This window comes from Pocillopora damicornis, chromosome 4 (assembly GCF_964200805.1).
Source record: "Pocillopora damicornis chromosome 4, jaPocDami1.2, whole genome shotgun sequence".
Lineage (NCBI taxonomy): Eukaryota > Metazoa > Cnidaria > Anthozoa > Scleractinia > Pocilloporidae > Pocillopora > Pocillopora damicornis.
Genome location: NC_142673.1, coordinates 11842850 through 11862195, shown reverse-complemented (window position 1 = coordinate 11862195; position 19346 = coordinate 11842850). Strand labels below are relative to the sequence as shown.

The 19346-nt window shown below is 36.9% G+C and overlaps 2 protein-coding genes across 4 annotated transcripts in view; one reads left to right on the top strand and one right to left on the bottom strand.

The window, feature by feature from the left end:
• Nucleotides 1–403: 403 nt before the first annotated feature.
• LOC113686066 (eukaryotic translation initiation factor 3 subunit J) lies at nucleotides 404–5331 on the top strand. 2 transcript variants are annotated; one of them, XM_089204379.1, is made up of 10 exons: nucleotides 404–439; nucleotides 525–610; nucleotides 713–776; nucleotides 1489–1607; nucleotides 1691–1740; nucleotides 2152–2195; nucleotides 2623–2732; nucleotides 3180–3237; nucleotides 3648–3721; nucleotides 4308–5331. In XM_089204379.1, exons 1-10 carry the CDS (start codon nucleotides 427–429, stop codon nucleotides 4440–4442), a joined length of 753 nt encoding a protein of 250 aa, XP_089060505.1. In that variant the 5' UTR covers nucleotides 404–426; the 3' UTR covers nucleotides 4443–5331. The 2 variants fall into 2 exon arrangements, with proteins under 2 accessions (XP_089060505.1, XP_027059459.2); XM_027203658.2 differs by having other exon boundaries at nucleotides 1486–1607.
• A 1234-nt stretch (nucleotides 5332–6565) lies between these two features.
• The window catches only part of LOC113686064 (uncharacterized), a 34467-nt gene continuing 21686 nt past the window's right edge, over nucleotides 6566–19346 (bottom strand). Inside the window, exons 32-51 of one of the 2 annotated variants that reach the window (XM_027203655.2) lie at nucleotides 18966–19071; nucleotides 18146–18274; nucleotides 17687–17875; nucleotides 17008–17363; nucleotides 16469–16599; nucleotides 15801–15948; nucleotides 15197–15582; nucleotides 14749–14928; nucleotides 12861–13020; nucleotides 12199–12357; nucleotides 11695–11849; nucleotides 11199–11375; nucleotides 10752–10973; nucleotides 10183–10381; nucleotides 9799–9956; nucleotides 9153–9319; nucleotides 8780–8881; nucleotides 8181–8224; nucleotides 7720–7954; nucleotides 6566–7120 (exon numbers count right to left, since the gene is read on the bottom strand). In XM_027203655.2, coding sequence (XP_027059456.2) covers nucleotides 6963–7120; nucleotides 7720–7954; nucleotides 8181–8224; nucleotides 8780–8881; nucleotides 9153–9319; nucleotides 9799–9956; nucleotides 10183–10381; nucleotides 10752–10973; nucleotides 11199–11375; nucleotides 11695–11849; nucleotides 12199–12357; nucleotides 12861–13020; nucleotides 14749–14928; nucleotides 15197–15582; nucleotides 15801–15948; nucleotides 16469–16599; nucleotides 17008–17363; nucleotides 17687–17875; nucleotides 18146–18274; nucleotides 18966–19071 — 3561 coding nt within the window. In that variant the 3' untranslated portion in view covers nucleotides 6566–6962. The remainder of the gene's footprint in view (nucleotides 7121–7719; nucleotides 7955–8180; nucleotides 8225–8779; nucleotides 8882–9152; nucleotides 9320–9798; nucleotides 9957–10182; nucleotides 10382–10751; nucleotides 10974–11198; nucleotides 11376–11694; nucleotides 11850–12198; nucleotides 12358–12860; nucleotides 13021–14748; nucleotides 14929–15196; nucleotides 15583–15800; nucleotides 15949–16468; nucleotides 16600–17007; nucleotides 17364–17686; nucleotides 17876–18145; nucleotides 18275–18965; nucleotides 19072–19346) is intronic. The other variant, XM_089204376.1, reaches the window with a different exon arrangement.

Genomic DNA, 19346 nt, shown 5'->3' with positions numbered 1-19346 from the left:
AAAGAAGAAAGATGGAAAAAAGGGAACCTAAGGCTAAATGGACATCAATTTTAAGTAATGATATATACATTTATGATATAGTTCTGTACGAGTCCGCAAATGATCCCAGGACCGCAATTCGCACTTTCCCAATAAATACACCCATGCTAAAATCGAATTTCAATTGTTTGATATCACACGCAGAAAGATTCTTGAGGACATTAGAATTTAAGAGTAATGAAGCCGACTAAACAAAACCATTCTGCCTGTAGTGGGACTTAAAACGGCTTACATTATGCAGATTATCATTTAAGACGTCGAGTACTTCAAAATGACTGTCGTTGGTTGTCGGTTGTGTCAGGTAGCAAGTACGAGGCGGAAATTTGTTGCGTAATGATTAACATATAAAATACCCATACTCCAACACGAGCATTATTACAAATCAAAATGGCGGACTGGGGTGAGTTCTCTCTCGCACATGTACAATTTACTTTGCCTTAATTTGGTTTTTATCTTATTTGTAAAATTAATTCTAAACTGTCCAGATGACGAGGATTTCGAGCCACAAGACTTTTCCGTAAAACAATCGGACAAATGGGAAGGGGAGGACGAAGAAGATCAGGATGTTAAGGTAACAATTTATCTTCGTAATTTACAAAACGTGGAATTCAGTTTGTTTATTCCTTAGATCGGCATCAAAGGTTGATTTATTTGGGAAACGTTTTGTTTATAGGAAAACTGGTTTGATGAAGAAGAGGATTCAGAAAAGAAATCGGAGCCATCCGAAAATCAAACTGGTAACTGATAGATCGGGTTATGAAACATCTATCCTGATGCTTCACAATTCCAAATTTTAATTTTGCGAATTATTGCACGGCTTCTTTCACTAACAATGTCTACAAGCTTTTTATTCCCTATCCAAATTATTCTCTTTCCTGAAATCGATTGTAAACATCATTAAGTGTTCGAAATAAGATTAATCCTACTATTCTTCGCTGTTCATTTGAGTACAGTATCATTGTAAGTTACTGTAAATGAAACCCAATACCCCTTAACAAACATAGCCTCAAGGTTACCTCGAAAATTCTTCGTTTAAATCAACCTTTCTTTTCATCTCGTGGAAAGAAAGAAGATGGTCTTACCATCTCTTAAAAAAATCGGGTTTTCTTTTTCACAGTTAGGGAAACATTGCTTATTATCAAACAAGTTGAACATGTCTCAGTATTGAACTATGTTCGGTGTAAAATTTTGTTTGTTTGTTATTATTCTGTTTTTATATGTCTGGCATAACACGTATCTGTGTTATTTAAATTTCACAATTTCAAAGTCACAAAGCACTTGATCCTGGCTTAGCTTGGCCCTGTAGTTTTCTAATCCTACATTGTACTATTTGACCATTTGCTAAGGTATATTATGCCCTGTTAATTTTTGGTCATGTCATGAAATTGCATAGATACCTGTGTTGTTTGTCCTGTGAATTATATAATTTTGTTGTCAATTTGATAGAAGCAGCTCCTCAAGCTAAAGTAAAGAAAAGAAAAACAATTAAACAGGCTATACAAGATAAGGAGGACAAGGCCAAGGAAAGAGCTCTAAAGAAACAGGAGGAGAATCAATCAGCACAAGAGGTGAAAAAATATTGCAGTGCATTTGTAGCAATTATTATGGCTCCTTTGAGTAATGTTTTTGATTTTGCCCATTGCTCTCACAGAAAGAATTAACAGAAGAAGAACAACTTGCAGAAAAGCTTAGAAGACAGAAGTAAGTAATATCTTAAACATCCCAGAGACCAAAAGGTGCCAATGTTGGTGTATTGATATTTTGCTCTCTTGTGAACACATACATTAGGGAAGAACACTCGAAAAAATTAACAATCAAATTTTAAGGCTTTTGTGAATTAACCAGTCTAGTTACTGCCAGTCAGTGGAAAGCAAAAGTGCTATTGCTAGGTGAATTTTGTGACTTTTTTACCAAAACTTTGCTCAGTTTCCTATATTTAGTTGACTTAAATTTATAGTTTTAAAGAGATGTAAGAAATGGCAATTCTTCTTATTTTGCAAATTTGGCATGAAGCCATTGTTTCAAATAATTTCAAGTCAGATTGTTACAATCATATGCAGCAACTTGTTAGCAGTATCACTGATGGGCTTTGTTTGCTTGTGTCTTTTTCAGATTGGTAGAAGACGCAGATTTAGAATTAGCTAAACAAGCTTTTGGTGAGGTTCTATATAAACAGACTGTTTCTACACTTTTAAACAAACTTATTTTCATTGCCAGAAAATAATAATTCAAATTTTTAAAATTTTTTTTATTTGAGTCCTTCACCATAAATGTCAATAGTGTTTAAAGTTGACCTTATCTTTGAGAATCACCAAAACAGTGACAACACTGTGTGAAACTAGGAAATGTTGGGTTATACATGTACTTAATAACAACTCAGCTCATCAGCTTCTCACTCGTTTACCCCAAACGAAGCAATCATAGATGAGGTTATGACAAGTTTATGACCCTCATCCAAATATACATTGGAGTGTTTTGTTACTGAGTTAGCTAGCAATTTTTATTATTAGAAGTGTTGTTATTATTTCCTGAAGTTTAGGGAAAAATTACTGAATGAAATAACTTTGTTCTTCATATCTCCAGGTGTGAAAGATGATATAGGATCCAAAAGTATAGATGACATGAAACCTTCAACTAAAGAAGAGTTTGTAGAACTGTCCCAATTACTTGTAGGAAAATTATCCAATTATGAGGTATGAGTCACATATTTGTTAATTGTATCACTCACTTTGGTATATAATTGAAACCTCTGCCATTTTATGACAAAACATTGCTGGCACCTTGTACGTTTCTTGAAAGAGGTAGCACTGTTCCTTGTTGGATTTTTATAAGAACTGTTAGCACTTAATTTATCAGGGTTTGGTATTGTGATAAAAAATAGTTTTTGTATGCCACCAACACAGAGTTGGTGCTTGTCAGATTTCAAACATCCTGGTCCTTTTTACTTCAGAGTATCAAATAAGTGAGTGTGAACCCAGTTGTGAAGACTTTCCTTTCCTTAAAATCTGATAAATGTTATTTCAGTAGACTCTAGCATTCTTTGTTAATACTTTAAGTTTTCTTGTGGCCTTTTTTGTCTTAAAAGTGAGAAATTATGAAAGTAGTTTGATTAACTCTTTATTCAATTTTTTGTTTTCAAGTCCAATGCAGAATATGTCCCTTTCTTGGAAATGCTTTTTAGAGATTTATGTGCAAGCTGTAAGTATTCCTTGGGATAAAAACAAATAGATGAAATAAGAAAAACATTTGCATACTTCAAATCCTGGTCACCATTAACAGGCCCTTAGCCTCGACAAAAAATAGGGTGAGGCTAAGAGGATCTTATACTCTTTACCTCCTGTAGGAGGCTAAACAAGTTCTCTATTTGTAAACAAGGAAACTCCTTCATAGATATAGAATGAAAATGTTTGTCTAAGAATCTGCGAAAAATTGCCAATAAATAACACTAGAGGATATAAATAATTAGGAAATTAAATTGACTTTTGGTGAATAATTGTTATGTAGATGTAAATGTGATTTGTGGTCATCATTATTCATTGTTAGTACTATGAACAGTCTTTGTAGGCACTATGATGTTTTACATGTCTTGTGCTGCTCATTTTTTTCAGTGGATGCTGAAGATGTTAAACGAATAGGTAGCACAATAAATGTCCTCTCATCAGAAAAATTAAAAGCACAGAAGGCAAGTCACAGATCTCTTTTTATACCATTAGGACTTCAGCATTCTCAGAAAGTTTTTTTTAAATTAGGTTTGAGAACTGAAGCTTTATTATGTGGGTTGTTATTAAATGTTACCTTGCTTGCACACATTATTGTGTATTTTATGGATTACTGTATAATAGTAAAACACAAAGGTAGGGTTCAGTTGACCTTAGGATAACACTGAGCACATGAACATTCATGTATATCACAAGTAGTAATAAATATTCTTTGAATACTCCACCCTCAGTGGTTATTTCAATGTTTGTTGTGTCACATTCAGCTTTCTCTCGAAGCATAAATTAACAGTATTATTCTTTAGAATAATTTTTTCTTCTCTGGTTCAAGGTCTCACAATTTTAAATACATCAAGTGCAAAATATCTACAAGAAAAAATCACCTGTGTATTTAAGCGTAATCCTCTCCTGTCAGGGAGGAGTGAAAACAGGACACAACTAATTGGAATGAATGAAGCTTACAATAGTATTGTCCTGAATCTGTAGTATCACTGCATTGTGAAATTAGGGACCAGAATAATCTTATCATCATCTATTTGATATTTTTTACAGGCAAAGAAAGGGAAAAAGGCTGTTAAGAAAGCCACTCTCTCAGGAGCTAGTGCCAAGGCTGGCAGAAAAGAGGACTTGGATGCATTTGGTGGTGGAAATTATGATTATGGAGATGAATTTGATGACTTCATGTGAAAGTGACAGCAAATGAACATGCAAGATTCTGTAAACACAACATCACCAATCCACCCTCAAACTCTTAACAAGAAGTTATTTGAATTCACTTTGGTTGGAACCTCAATAGCGTAAATAATAATTTGGCAGATAATAAAGTTTGCCTCTTCTTTGCATCTTATCATTTAAAAGTGAGATGCAAACATCCAAGGCAGTCATGTTTTGTTGGTTTAAGTCCTTCCAACCAAGCCAGCCCAACCATATTCTGTGTCCTATAAATCAAGGCAAAAAATTTAAAGATTAATAATAACTTTGTCCTAGTAAGTAGAACTGCAATACATTGTTGTACTTGTTTCTCAGATGGCAAGAAAAATGCACATTTAAAAAAAACCAATAATATATGTTTGTCCTTTGTGTAATAAAAGCACTGCCATTGAAAGTGTATACGCATAATTGCAATGATACTTGAGGCAAAAACTTTTTTTCTTTTAATATGCTCTAAAAACAATTCTTAAAAGGACCTCATACATTACGAACACTGTAAACAAGAATTGATCAGAACTAATGGACAATTCAGAATGTCTCTAAATCTATTACCTGAATGCTTTCTTTTCTTATTTAGTACAAGAGAGTTGTGTATTTCTTTCCTGAAAATTAGATTGTGGAATAAAAACAATAGAAACCATGAAAGAATCTTTCCTCAGTTGTCTGTCTTTCAATTGTAAAAGCTTAGGAAAAGTCTTTTTTTTGTCTTCAGATTAAATGTTTATCTTTTAATTTATTCTATGTTAATCTTTTAATTTATTCTGTTGTTTGAGTTCAATAGAACTTTCTCAATTTTTCATCACTGTGTAATTTTTACTTTACAGTAGCTTGATCATGCTAGATGAAATAAAAAAACCTTTAATTATTTAGTTTTCTATCAAACAAAAGAAAGAAGTACTGAAATGTATGTGAAAGAATTGGGATAACACCTTTGCGTGCATTGTAAAGTTTTTAGGTGTAGGATAAGGTGTTCAAAGTGGAGTCCTAATCTTTCCTTTACTTTACCATGATCCATAAGTGAAACTTCGGGAGCCGGTAGGTTCTCAAGTGATGTATCAAAATCTATCGGCGTTGTTTCGATATAACAAAACTTGATCTCTACTGTCGTCCTGTTTTAATTATTCACAATTTATCTCCTCGCTTCCCTCTCCACATACGGGATTACAAATCACAATGTGGTGTCGGGGGTTGGGTCAAAGGCCAAGTGGGGTGGCCAGGGTTCAATTTTTCTGAGCGCTATGACCAGTCGAAAGAAACTAGTTTCCGCTGTAGTGGGAGGGTAGAGAGAGAGAGAGAGGTCCATTTCAGTCCCGTCAAATGCAGCTCAACACCCAAAAGACTAACTGAAATAGCTTAAAATTGGTTTATCCAAAATGTTCCCAATGCAAAAATTCAATGTTTGTAATTTTTGATACAAAGTAAATGACCAAACTTTATTGATAATGTGGTAATAAGAACAGGTAAAGGTCACAACGTGTCCGTTGTCACACCTGGGATTTTAGTTAAATTTGAAAATATGTCTGTAAATAGTCGACAAAAGATGTAGTTAAGAGCCAATGGTCTACTATAACTCCAAACGTTCGCTAATAGATGGAGACCGAGGGAAAATGTCGGGAAGTAAGATGATCAGTTCCTTTCACGGATACGGCTGAACTGTGTTCCTGCAATCTTTCCCTTCTTTACCTTTTAGGAAAAGCGGGACGACCAACATTTGAAATTTCATCATTTTCCCCTTTTTATACTCGAATAACCCATTTGTATGTTATTACAGTTAAACCGTCGTGCTCAGTAATCTCAATCGCATCGTACACAAAGATTTTCCTCACTCTCATTGCTATTCACTAGCTTAGTTTTAAAAAATTACTTTAAAAATTGGTAAAAAGGAAAATGTTTTACCACATTCCTGATATAACTGTTGATCCCTGGTACAGAAGGTAAAGGGGATAACGTTCATTATTTTTCATACCAAGACTTCTACATTATTTTGAGTCCTTGAAACAGTGAAGCGTATTCTATCTCCCCTTGTTCAGATTTCTGACGGTTTGACTACTTACTCTTGTCAAGCTGTCTGAATTTAAAGACAAAATTCAAAATGGCTAAGAGCGCATATACAGATAACCATTTATTCAGGCGTTATATGAAATTTCCTCATACAGATATTCTTGAAAAGGTAAATCTTCGAACCCTTTTGGAGCACATAAATATCTCTTGACACGTTGCTCCTCCCTAGTGCAACATATTATCGGACACTTGACTTTTTCAGTGCTATCTTTTAGTATGAATTTTCTTAGACACAATAGTTAACCGAAGTGTTAAACGCATTACATCCTAAATTGAAGAATTGGGTGTATCCAAGAGAGGATATTTAGTATTTACATAAACAGCGCAATCTTATCCTAGAGTAAAGAGCGAAGTATTGCTCACTTATCTCCTGGCTTGCCGACGAAAAAGTTGTGTAACAGAAAAAAGGTGCAAGCAGTGTGTTACACTTTTGCTTTAAATTCCACCTTCGCTTGACGTCAGTGGACAAGCCGATGAGACATAAGAAAACTGCGCTAAATCTGCAAAATGTAAAGTATTTCCGTCCACAGTAAACTTCTTGAGGCAGCCTTTGAATCCCGTGAAAACTGAAGGATATCCTCCCAACTGATCAGCTGTAGTTTAAAAACAGAAAAAAAACTAACATTATTGTCTGTGGTATTCAACATATCGTAATGTGATAAATAGGGTTGCCGTGGTCAGGGAAAAGTCAATATCAAACTTCCAAAGTCGAGAAATTTTGTCCCAATGTTTCATAGAGAAAAAGTGCAATTTTTACCTATATGTCTCAAAGTTAACTTGGTAACTCTGGTCGTGTTTCACTTAGCGTGTATATTGATCCTTTCGGTCCTGTGTTACACAGAAATTGAACCTCACTAAAGAATAAACCTAATGGGTGCTTTAATACCGAAAAAATACAAACCATGATTATATTTAATTCTGGGTTGGCGCTTCAATAGTTAGACAAAAAGGCATCAGCTATTTAACTAGTATTCAATTGTTAGGATTTTTCTGTTTGATTTTTATGTCTGATTTTTCAATGATTTAATTTTTCGCAGAAGGCTGCTTGAGGACGTGCTCGAGCTTTGGATACTGCAGAGGAATAATCGAAAGGAGCAGTAGACAAAGAGCTGGTTGCTTGCAAGTCGAGGAAGCGCAGACTTTTTTCCCGTTTTCGCTCACAATCCCCCTAACATTAAGAATGAAATTTAACCTGGATATCCGCCAAGAAATAGATGCCCGGTCATGTTGGTGCCATATCGAACCGGCTTGGTGACGGAATGGACGTCATCTAAGGCGACGGTTAGATTAGATCCCTGCTTGGTAACTCTAACCGTGTGCCAATTCATTTGGCACATCATGTAAGACGATTGGGTATCATTTCCAAGTCCAGGTTTAGTCCAAACAATTTGTGATTCGTTTGTCGTGGTGTTGTAAGTCAGAATCATCTAAGTTTATAAGGACAAGGAAATCATCGCTCTATTGCAGATATGTGAGTTTAACTTTTACTTTAGGTTAACTGTGGGCTCAAAGATTACGAAGGAAAACTTATTCAGGTCTATCATACCATCACATCTATTCCCGAATCCATAGCCCTTCCCCGCCAAATCGATTTCTATCTTTTAAGTATTCATGATTTCAATGATAAATTAAAACTCTAATCACTTCACGTACCTTACCACTCTTTTGTTCCAGACGGATGTGCATTCTGTTTCCCGCTGATGAAGAAGACCAAAAATGAATAAACAGATAATTAAATAAAAGCAAAGAAAGCTTTGTCAAATCGAGACATGACTCGAAAGACTCAAATTTACATCTATTGCATTTACCATAGACTATTGAAATCTAATTTCGAAGGCGTCAGTCATTCTTGCTAAGTTTTACAGTTCATTTGTACTAACTCAAAACAAGTCCTTATCAGTATTCCTTTTATCTAAAACCCCATTGCTCATTCGTCCCTATGAAAATTGTCAAATTTGTTGAAAGATCACACAGCAACTAAACAAAGGGAAATCTTAAGTCACCCTTTGCTATGACCCTCGTGATGACAACTGGCACTAATAATCAAACTTGCTATTAATGTAGAGTGTGGTATTGGTATTAATATACCTCAAATGAAAAACATCCAATTGTTGCTCACAACCATGCGCGAAGTCACAGGCAGTTTTACTTAGGTGACGTCTTTAGAAGTGTAACATAAGTCATCTTTTACTTAGTATATACTTTCACGAATTTCAAATCATTCAAATCCTGTCTTTGTAGCACTAACTAACCTGTAGAATCAGGAGCACTTGTTATCATAAACAACAATCCGTCACGTGATGAGGTCCGGAAAGTCACCTGGACATTGAACTCTGCACTTAAATTGAAGTCATCTAAAAATCAATAAATTTTATGAGATTTGGCTTTTGTAACTCTCGAATAGAACTCCAGAAAATGACAAAGGTATTTTCCAGTATAATGTCATTCATTCTAGAGCATGTTGTTTTGTGATAAGTTTCGGCAAGTTGTAGTTTTCGTTCAGAAATTACGCGTGTGATTACTTTTGGAAGTATTCCAAACTATCTTGCCATTTAGAGTTCAGACAGAAACTGTCTTAAATTTGTCTAAATATATCGACTATTAAGATAGCACAGTATCACTTGCCAAATCTGGCCCAAGAGGAACCATTGAAACCGAGACCTGGCTGAGCCTTGTCGTAACACAGACCGCGAGTCTCGTTAGAGCCTCTACTATCAGGTTTGTTAAAATCGAACAAGGATTCACTGTTGGCAACATCGAAATCTTTCATACAGCCTGCAAACCCTAAGAACCTAAAATAACAACAAAAGTACACAGTAGATTATAACTAGTTTACTAAAAGATAGTTATGATTATCAAATGATGTACGAAAGTTCTTTAGTTAATTGTCTATTATCGGGCAGTCTGCATGGTCATCACTACAGAACCATGCTCATTAAATTTAGCATTGACATCACTAATTTACGTTCTTCAAGAAGTATACCGTTTGTAATCATACATGAATTCGAGAATACAGCTGATTTAGTTAAAAACCACTATTTGCTTGTCACTTAAAATTTTCCTTGTGAAAAAATTTATAAAGAATTCAATCCATGTTACTCTATCTTCATGAAGCGACATAACGTTTGTAATCATATTGGAAATCGAAAGCAAAAATTATTTTGTCGAGATTTAGTCAAGGGCCACTATCTGCTTGTCACTTAAAACTCTCCTTGTGGACAAATTTTTAGAGAATTCAATCCACTTTACTGTATCCTAATGAACAACATGCCTGTTGGTGACTGTTGGAGCAACCACGTAACTGGGTAGTCCACCAATATACAAGTGGCGTAGATTCATCGAAAGACTGGGCGGGTCGTGTCTTCCATTCACATAATCCATAGTACTTGTTAGCATAGCACCAAAATGAAACAGGCGGAGAATATGAACCTGATATTATGTCAGTCAATTTAATGAGATTAGACTTATAGATAATGGTTGATATGTTGATATTGAGCCTAATGAATTGAACAGACCAAGAAAGGATTGAGGAAATTAGTGAGACAATTGCCTGTTAACCTTCATTACTGTCATCCTAATGCCTGTGAACTCCGTAATCATTGACTCCACGATCTATACTTGAATAGTAAATAGCAATGTAATGAGATATTCTTACTGAAAACCATTGGCCGTTTCCAGAGTACTTTTCTTCACTGGTCATAGAAACCAGGCCTTTACCCGAGTTAAACTTGAAGACCAATTTTCCATGGACAAGTTCGAGTGAAAAGAACTGAGTCGGGTGTGTGTCATTGTCGGTGCCATATAATAATAGGCCGTCGTCTGATAAGGCTCGGAAGGATAATCCAACTACAAACCTGCAAAGCAAAGGAGCATTACACCACAAGTAACATTTGTTGCCGATATTTTGTATCTCTATTCGAATCTTTGAGTCTACACCATTGTGCGCATGTATTTGACCTTAGTTATTGGCAGTAAAAGGCATTTTAACAAACTTTTGGGAACATTAATTTATAGTCTTTCACAGCACTTTCTCTTACATTGGGGCAGTGCAATTTCCTCTCCTGGATTAATAGAATTGCATAAGGCGCAAAAAACGTATAATCGATCCTCTATGTAGTTTATGTAATTTGTGTTTTCGATCGGGGAAAGTATTACAATGTCAAAGTGTAATGTCTTCAGCCTACTGATTAATGAAATAAACCATCTCAATAGATAGGTATTTACCTGGATTCGAACACTATGCTTTGAATTTCGTTCAAATTGAATCCAATGAAGCCTTTTCCTCTGCTTTCTTGAAGATCGAAATGCAATGCTCCACTACTACTGGACGAAACGGGTGGAGGAAGGGAAGCACTGCAGGACGGAGGGATGGGTGGAGGTGCAAAGGCTGGCACCACTCCCGCCTTTGATACACCCACAGTATGTTCAGATAAGAAATCTATTAAGCTAACCAAAAAATAGTAAATAAATAAGGACAAATTTCATAGCGCTCATACGTCTTATATCGATTTCAGTAACTAATTCTAGATTTAATTTGGAGAGTAAGGTGTAGGCTTGCAATCAGAATTTAAAAATGACCTCTTCACCATATTTCATCAAAACAGAGGGTAAAAATTCTGACGACACATCAATTTGTAGCGCAGGACTTACGATAAAAGATAACGAAATTACCTGGAGTCAACGGTCAAATTCTTCATGCCACCCTTGAAACAGAGTGCGTAAGGAGTCTGGGATGACTTATTGGAAGGAATGCCACCCATATAAAATGGATCATGAAGAACCAATGATAAAGCAGCGAAGTTATAGACACCAGTGTAAACAAGAGTGTTATTCACGTAAAGTTCGTATCTGTTAAAACAAGAGAAACATCACAGCAGCTAACTTACTTGATAATGCAATTTTGTTTTTTCCAACCTTTCATAGGTGTTTGGAGGGTGGATCTCTAATCTTATGTCGTTCTTATCACGACTTATGAGCATTCGTAGTGAAGAAAAGTGCCTCCCCCTCATAACGAAGATTCTTTGTTGCAGACTTGGAAATATAAATCGTAAAGGAAATAAGCCATTGGGGATTGTAAACTAATGACAGGCCTTGTACATTTTCGGTAAAAGTACAATAGTTGTGGCTTTACACATTGCTATATAACATAGAGAATTATTGCACCCACCCATTGTCCGTGAGCTGCAAAAGCACTGTGCGCCATGAATTGTCCGAGAAGGTGATATTTGACGAAGAGAAGACAGGAACTGATTCAATATCCCCTAACCAAAAGTATAAGTCTCCGTGTCGTAATGCCATGTACAGCGATGGTGCATCCTCCGTCTGAGTAAACGTTTAATAAAAAGAGAAGTAAAACTTTAAGCGTTTGATATATTCACTTTCTTGTAAACATCTTGATATAATTTGTAAAGTCTGAACTCCTCTTTTTATGGTGTCGACGAAGTAGATTCGGCCGGGTATAAGGAGTCACTCAACCATTCTTTTGTAGGTGTTTGACAAATTGTTTTGACGCACCTTTTAAAGGTTTGCAAACCAAATGGAGTGGTGTTTCAAAAATAAAAATCCTGAGTGAAATGAGAAATTCAATGCACTAGATAATTTTGAATGAGATTAAGATAAAGCAGTTATTTGATTCTCGCAGAAAATCAAATGGGAATGCAATGTTGCTCACGTTTTTTTCGCTGTAGAGAAGAACGCCACTTTCTTCCTTTGTCTTAAAGGTAAAGTGCAATGTCGAAAATGCTGCTTTTCCGCTGATGATATCAATAGTTGCATATGAACAGTCGCTTATTTCCTCTTCGAACCCGTAGAAACGTGTTCCATATTCTATCTGAAAAATTAATACCAAAAAGGTTAAGCAATTTAGGGACTTTGAAAAAAAAAATTTTGACGAGCCTGTTCCCATCAATCGTTTTATAAGTGATTAAGAACTGCATGAAGTTGACCCCTCGAGGGTCTGCTTTTCAACTTTTCCAAGTAAACAGGTGCGTCTCCGCCATCTGAGGTACTATTTCTTCAGTTTCTCATTTGAATGTGTGTATAGTTCATGTCAATTAACTCGTGATTCGAAAATGGAGAACGGTACCGTGCGAAATAGAGCACTCACCAACTGAAAAATTAGCGTTTGGTCTTAAAGAAACTTTTTTAAAACCAGCAGACAACCTAATCCGGCATGGAAAATCATTTTTTCTTTAGCTACTGGTTTCCCTCGCTCTTAGGAAACCACCTAATCGTAATACATACTATTCATGCCGGTGATTTCTTCCTTACAAGTTGAATATTTAATATTAAAAAACCATTTGTATCGGGGGTCATCTCATTCAGTAATCTTACCTCTCCTTTGATAACTCCTCTAAACGATAATCCTTGTTTTGAAAACATAAATGTTGGGTCGTTGAAGAGCCGCGGAATTAGGGATGAGGACACACTGCTGTACAACAGCAAGTTTTTCATGTCTCCAGAGAATACTTCGTTAGCTTCAAAGACAACGACACTAAAGAGAAGAAGATCACATTAGTTTACACTTTAAGCTCCTCACAGAGGGACATTGTCAGATGACGTGAGATGTGCTTATGTTTCAGACGTGCATGCGGATTTATTTCACATGTCAGTAAATATATGCAAAAAATAGTGAAGGAAGATGTTATTCTGAGAAATAGGAGACTCGTGGCAAACTAAGCCGTTTAAAAAATGTCCATGATCACAAGCTTACTGCATACTGCGAGGATGTAAATGTCGATATGTGATGGTTATGCGCAATGATGATGCAGACAAAGGTGGTAAATTTTAGGCCTAGCGATTTAAGAGAAGGAAGAAGTTATTCCGTGAATGACACAAACTTACGTCTTTCCGATTTGAGCTTTAGACGCTCTACCACTGAGCTCTGAGAGACTCGTTGCGAGTAAGTCGAGTAAGACCGTTTAGCTAAGCCCAAGGTGACATAATTCGTACCTACTGCAAGAGTAGGAATGTCGATATGTGATGCTTAGGCGCAATAACGATGTTAATGAAGATGATAAATTTTAAGCGTCGCGCTTTAGACGTAGGAAGACGGAATAACAAAAACAAACGACCTTCCAATTACTACTCGAGATGCTCTAGAACTAAGCTACGGGAGACTCGTGGCAAGAAGATCCGTTTAACTAAGTTTAAGGTGATGAATTTCCTGCATATTATAAGGTAGGAATGTCGATATTTGATGCCTATGCAGAAAGATGATGTAAATGAAGATGGTAAATTTTAAGGGTAGTGATTAAACTGAAAGGAGACCTGATTCAGTGAATGACAGAGGAAGACTCGCGAAAGAAAAACGCGAGTCCCGGTGCTCGAAACTGGACTCAGACCCTTCCATTAGTACTTGGACGCTTTATAACTAAGCTATGGGAGACTCGTAGCAAGACAGCCAATTTAACTTAGTCCAGGGTGATAAACGTTTTCCATACTTTGAGGACAGGAATGTCAATACGTGATGCTCAAACGCTATAACGATGAAAATGAAGATGGTGAATTTTAAGCGTGGTTATTAAAGTGAAGGAAGACGTCATTTAGTGAATGACAGGCGAAATCGGAATAAAAAAGTCTTCGTCTGACTAACCTAAGACCGATTAGGACTTCGGACGTCCTACAGATAAGCTACGGGAGACTCGTGACAAGTAAGGCCATTAAGTAAGTCCATAGCGATAAATTCCCTACATCCCTTGAGGATAGGAATGTCGTTTGTGATGCACAAGTGCAATGATGGTGTAAATGAAGATAGTAGATTTTAAGCCTGGTAATCTAATTGATGGAAGGTGTTATTTAGTGAATTACACAGGGATACTTCGAGGGAAAAAAACTCTGAGGGCTCCCAGATACGAGTCGAACCAACGGCCTTCCAACTAGTACTTCGGACGATCTACCACTGAATCATGGGAGACTCGTAGTAAGTACGGCCGTTTAACTATGTTCATTGCGACAAGCGTCTTGCATACTCCGAGGAGAGCAATTTTGCTATGTGATGCTTTTGCGCAGTGATGATGCAAATGAAGATGGTAATTTTAGAGCCTGGTGATTTTGGCGAAGGAAGATGTTATTCAGTGATTGACGCAGGCATGCTGGCAGAAAAATGTATGAAAGCACCCTTTAATACAGAGATCAGCTGGTGTTTTCTGTAAGAAACGCAAGACATTTTACTGTTAATGCATAATCACCAACGAATACTCGTTAAGTTCTCAGTACAAACCTGTTAGGGTTTAGAGCTCCGAAAGTGATTAGATGACTATCGGCCATTACCGTTTGACCGGTGTCGACAAAATGACTGTCAGATGTTTGAGCTGAGCCCACAGGATTTACAGTTAGCGTCGCATTTACGGAAGTGCGCATGATACGAACATGATACCAGCACCCATCGCCGTATGAAGACCTGTGAATATACTTACAATGAGCTACCTTTGTTAGCTTTTAAAAAATGTCTAAGAGAGACGATTGTAAATACAATTGTCTGGGGTGTTCAGTTCGTTTGGCCCTGAAATTCGAACTTTCCTTATTTCTTTAATCCGGTGAGAGCCAGTTCTATAAAGTTAAAATCACAATATACAATACCTCACTTAGGGAGACCACTACGGAGAAATGCTAAATCAATGAATGTGTTTTTTTGTAGTATGATACGATAATTGGGGTGTCCTACTCACCCACTGCTTGTCATTGTAATTCCATCATTTTCCCCAAGTTCGAAAAAGTATTTAACTTGTCCATTATGAAGATAAAGAACAAGAACATATCTCTGTTCTTCACTGGATACAGCCATCATGATACCATTCTGATGCAGGGTTCTGAAGTCTAATTCTACAGATGCATACCCCGAGCTGACATTGAATTGCCCAACTGCATGTTGGAGGAAACCATTTCCATAAAAACTAACAGCTTTTCCATCGGCCGGATAGTAGATGGGTTTGTATCGTGGAACTGCGTACTTGACACCATCATGAGATTGTGCAGAGTTCCAGAGATTGTAGCGATAGTTGTCAATAACAAGATTATCGACCATGCCTCTGAAGTGATCCATCGGTAGAGATCCCTGAGGAATGGAACGGCATCAAATTTCATTAGGCTCGTGTTATTACATGTGAGTAGATTTCAGTTAAAATTAATCTAACGTTGTCTCTTGTCTAGAGAAAGGATGTGATTGATGATCGCATTTGCACAATTTTATTTGTAACAGCATGCAGTTATTAATATTGTGGCCATTCCGATATGGGGACGGTATGAACTATTTTAAAGCCAGAGTGAAACTACCATCACGTTTGAAGGTACGCCTCCCAGGTAAATGATGCTTTCATTGCTAAATTGCAATGTCCTTCCATTAACTGATGAGCCATTTATGGAGATTGTCTCGCGAATCTGTCGGTCTGCGCTGACTGTTAAGAATGCCTCAGCTTCAAATCTGTTCAGAGGTAATTTGCAAAGTGTAATCACAATATGAAACGATAAAGCTTACCTAATAAAAGGTATATTTTTCGGAGACATCAATTGAAAAAATTTACATTCTAGAGATGAGAGAGTTGGCATTTTGCCAGTAAGTATGCTGACTAATGTTAATAAAGTTGTAAAGGGTAGCAGAATCTGGTGTAAAGACAAGGGATGTGAAAAGGAAAAGGGAGGTTGTTTCCTAATATGACTACAAGTACGATTGTATAGTCTGACCATCCAGGTAAGGGTAATACTGAGAAAGACTGTTCCCCGTTGTGGACAGTTTAACAGCGGACGCAGCACCAGAGACGGGTGTAGCACTAAGAAGCAGGTAGTAAGTAAATAGTAAGTGACAAGCATTCTGCACTGATATGAATCCTTTCGGTCAATTCCATGTTGATATCGCTGTTGACAAAATATGGTTAATATGAATAAATCACTTCTAGATGATTTCCACCTCTTCGGGTCCGTAAGTATGGTAGTTACGTGCTTACCTGGTGAAATACACGTTGTACCAGGTGTCATTTTTAAGTACCAAGGGATTCTGAGCCGTAATCGGTCCAGCACCGAGGTCATACACGACACTGATAGAACTGTTTGATATGAAGAAGGCGAGGCTTTTTGTCTAAATATAAATTAGGGAGCAGGAAGATGAACAAATGAATTACTGAATAAAACCAGCTGAACGAAAATTAAATTAAGTAAAATTTCAAATTTGAAAAAAGGTTTTTTGTTACCATTGATTCAATGTTCGCTACTATAAAAAAGAGACGGTTTTGACGTAACAATTTTTGTGAGAGTTAAACCAAGTAGACAAAAATTCTTATTCCTGACCAGCGGTAAACGAATCGTGTAGTGATCGTATCAGGCGCTCTTTTTCTCTCTTTACCCGCTGATTCCTGCGCTGTTACACTATCGCTTTCCCCTGTATAACTTTTGTATGTACCTTTTAATAATAGGGGAAAAAGTTTATGGTTTCTAGGGCACGATTCTCTGGGTTATATGTCCATAAACAACATTCTACAAGTCTTACCAGCCAATTAGAGCGTTCCGTGGTCTTTTCACGAGGCTCTGCTATCAGATACATCACAAGACCCTCGGTGACGTTAGTCTTGATATCAAACGAAATCTCGTTTTTCAAAGGATTTCCAATCGTTTGGGCAGATGGAACAAATTCTACCCAGCTATTGTTCATAATGAGAAGGGCTAAAGGCAGCGAGGCGGCCATTCTTCTCACTTGATTAAGTTTGTCTGATACATTGGTCATTCGTGTTTCTACTTGACTTCGGATAGGCGAAAGTGAATCCATTGCTGTTTTGGCTTCTCTAACAGTAGCATTTACTTTCGGCTCATTTGGATTTGGTACAAGCTTTGCTGAGATATTTTGCACTGTAAAGGAACAAAGAAAACTTTCTCATGGGATGTTATGAAACTCAAGTTTTTTTTAATTTAAAAATTTGTCCTTTACGGCCTAAAAACGATGGTAGCCGCTTGAAGTTTACTGGAACAAAACTTTTTTTATGGGACGTTATGAAACTTAAATTTTTTCTTTCATCTAAAAATTTGCCCTTTACGGCTTAAAATCGATGATAGCCGCTTGAAGTTTACTTAAAACAAAATTACATCGTAAATCAAGCTGAACACGTCTGCAGTTTCAGCATTAGGTACTGTCCTAATTTTTTTTCGCAGTGATAGCTAAACACTTTACTTACCATTACTAAAGGCGTCATTAACCAACTCTATTCCGTCTTGAGATGATTCTTTAATAAACCACGTTTTATTTAACAAAGTCTCCATAAGCAAGCCCATTACATTCAGCTCATCCTCCAGTGTAGATAGAAATACACTTGCATTGGTCACTTTGTCTTGTGCTTGCATCAGAGGAGGTGAAACATCCGGAGCTTAAAGCAAAGAGTGATGAAAATAACGTCATTATCACCCCAACACTCCATGTTCGCAATTCACGCCACTTTGTTTCCCTACTTACCATTTTTTGCACATTTTAGTTAAGGTAATCTTTATGATACTCACATGAAATACTTCTATTTAACGTAATTTCGCAATGAATTGTAGAATTTAATTATATCATTTTCTTTATGTCCCCAAACTTTCTTACTGAAAGGCTTTATAAACGTTAAAAGTTAGCTTATTAAAGCATCCATAGAGCTCACCTTTCGCGGCGGCGATACGGAACTGGACGGCTGCATCCTGAATGGCGGGAAAATGCTTGTAAACGTCATTCCATACATCCAAGGAATTCAAGAATGTCAAATTTGCCTGATAAATCGCTTTTTCCAAGTCTTAAAAAGAGGAAATAATCTTTTAAGAATTTATTTTGATCGACATGTACGTAAAAGGAGAGCTACATGAAAATAGGGATCGCAAAGCTGTCAGTTTTTCAGACCGCTGTGGTTGTTTCTCTATGTAAGCTGGGATGCAGAACTTTTTTCATTCATTGTGAATTTATAAATCACATAACTGCATGTTCTCGGTTAAAGAGTTGCGGGCGGTAAAGACAAAGTGGTCCTATAAGCGAAGTGTGAATCTTCTTTTATCCCAGCAGAGCAAGTTAAAGTTATGCCCGCATAAGATAATTCAGGGGACGTCTGTGTTTCTTAAGGGGAGTCTGCCTATATTTAACGAGCAAAATTGAGACGCTCAAGGTGAAAATGAAGTGTTTCTCGCTGATCTATTAGGAATGTTTGCAAATTATAGGCCATTATTCAGTGTATGCGTTTTTTCGTTCATTTTTGGATTGGAGTTCTGAACCTTCTCCATCTTGTGAAAGGCGAAGTTAACTATTCACGCATAATTTAGTAATTGTACCAGGTGACACACCCAGCTGAATGGTACAGACCCACTGAGGACAAATAGGGACCGCCGCCGCCTCCCTCCCCCACGGAGGGGGTTTGTATAAAATGTAAATAGACCTGGCGTTTCTTGGAACTAAGCGTTCACTTGAGAAAATATAGCATCTGTCGCAAGACTCACTTTGTATAGTAGTGTTTCGTTCTTCTGTAACGTTGTAAAGCTCATACCATCCTTGCCACGCTTTTTGTGCCCCGGTTTGAAGGTAAGCCAGAGAAAAAACGCTGAGCTTTAAACCAGAAATGGAAATTATGAATTTTATTACTTGAAATCATTAAAAACGTGGTATCCCTATGCAGCCATGTCATGCCGTCTATTTTAACAAATGGCTGACAACATATAACGGGTTGAAAACACAAAAGAAGAAATAACCGATAACACATGACAAAAAATGCGGTTCGTCGACTAAGGACGAGTGTAAACGAAAGACCGTAACTTGCTGCATGAAAGTTTTTCGACCCTATACCCAAACTTTGACAATCTTTTAACGTTGATAGTAACTCC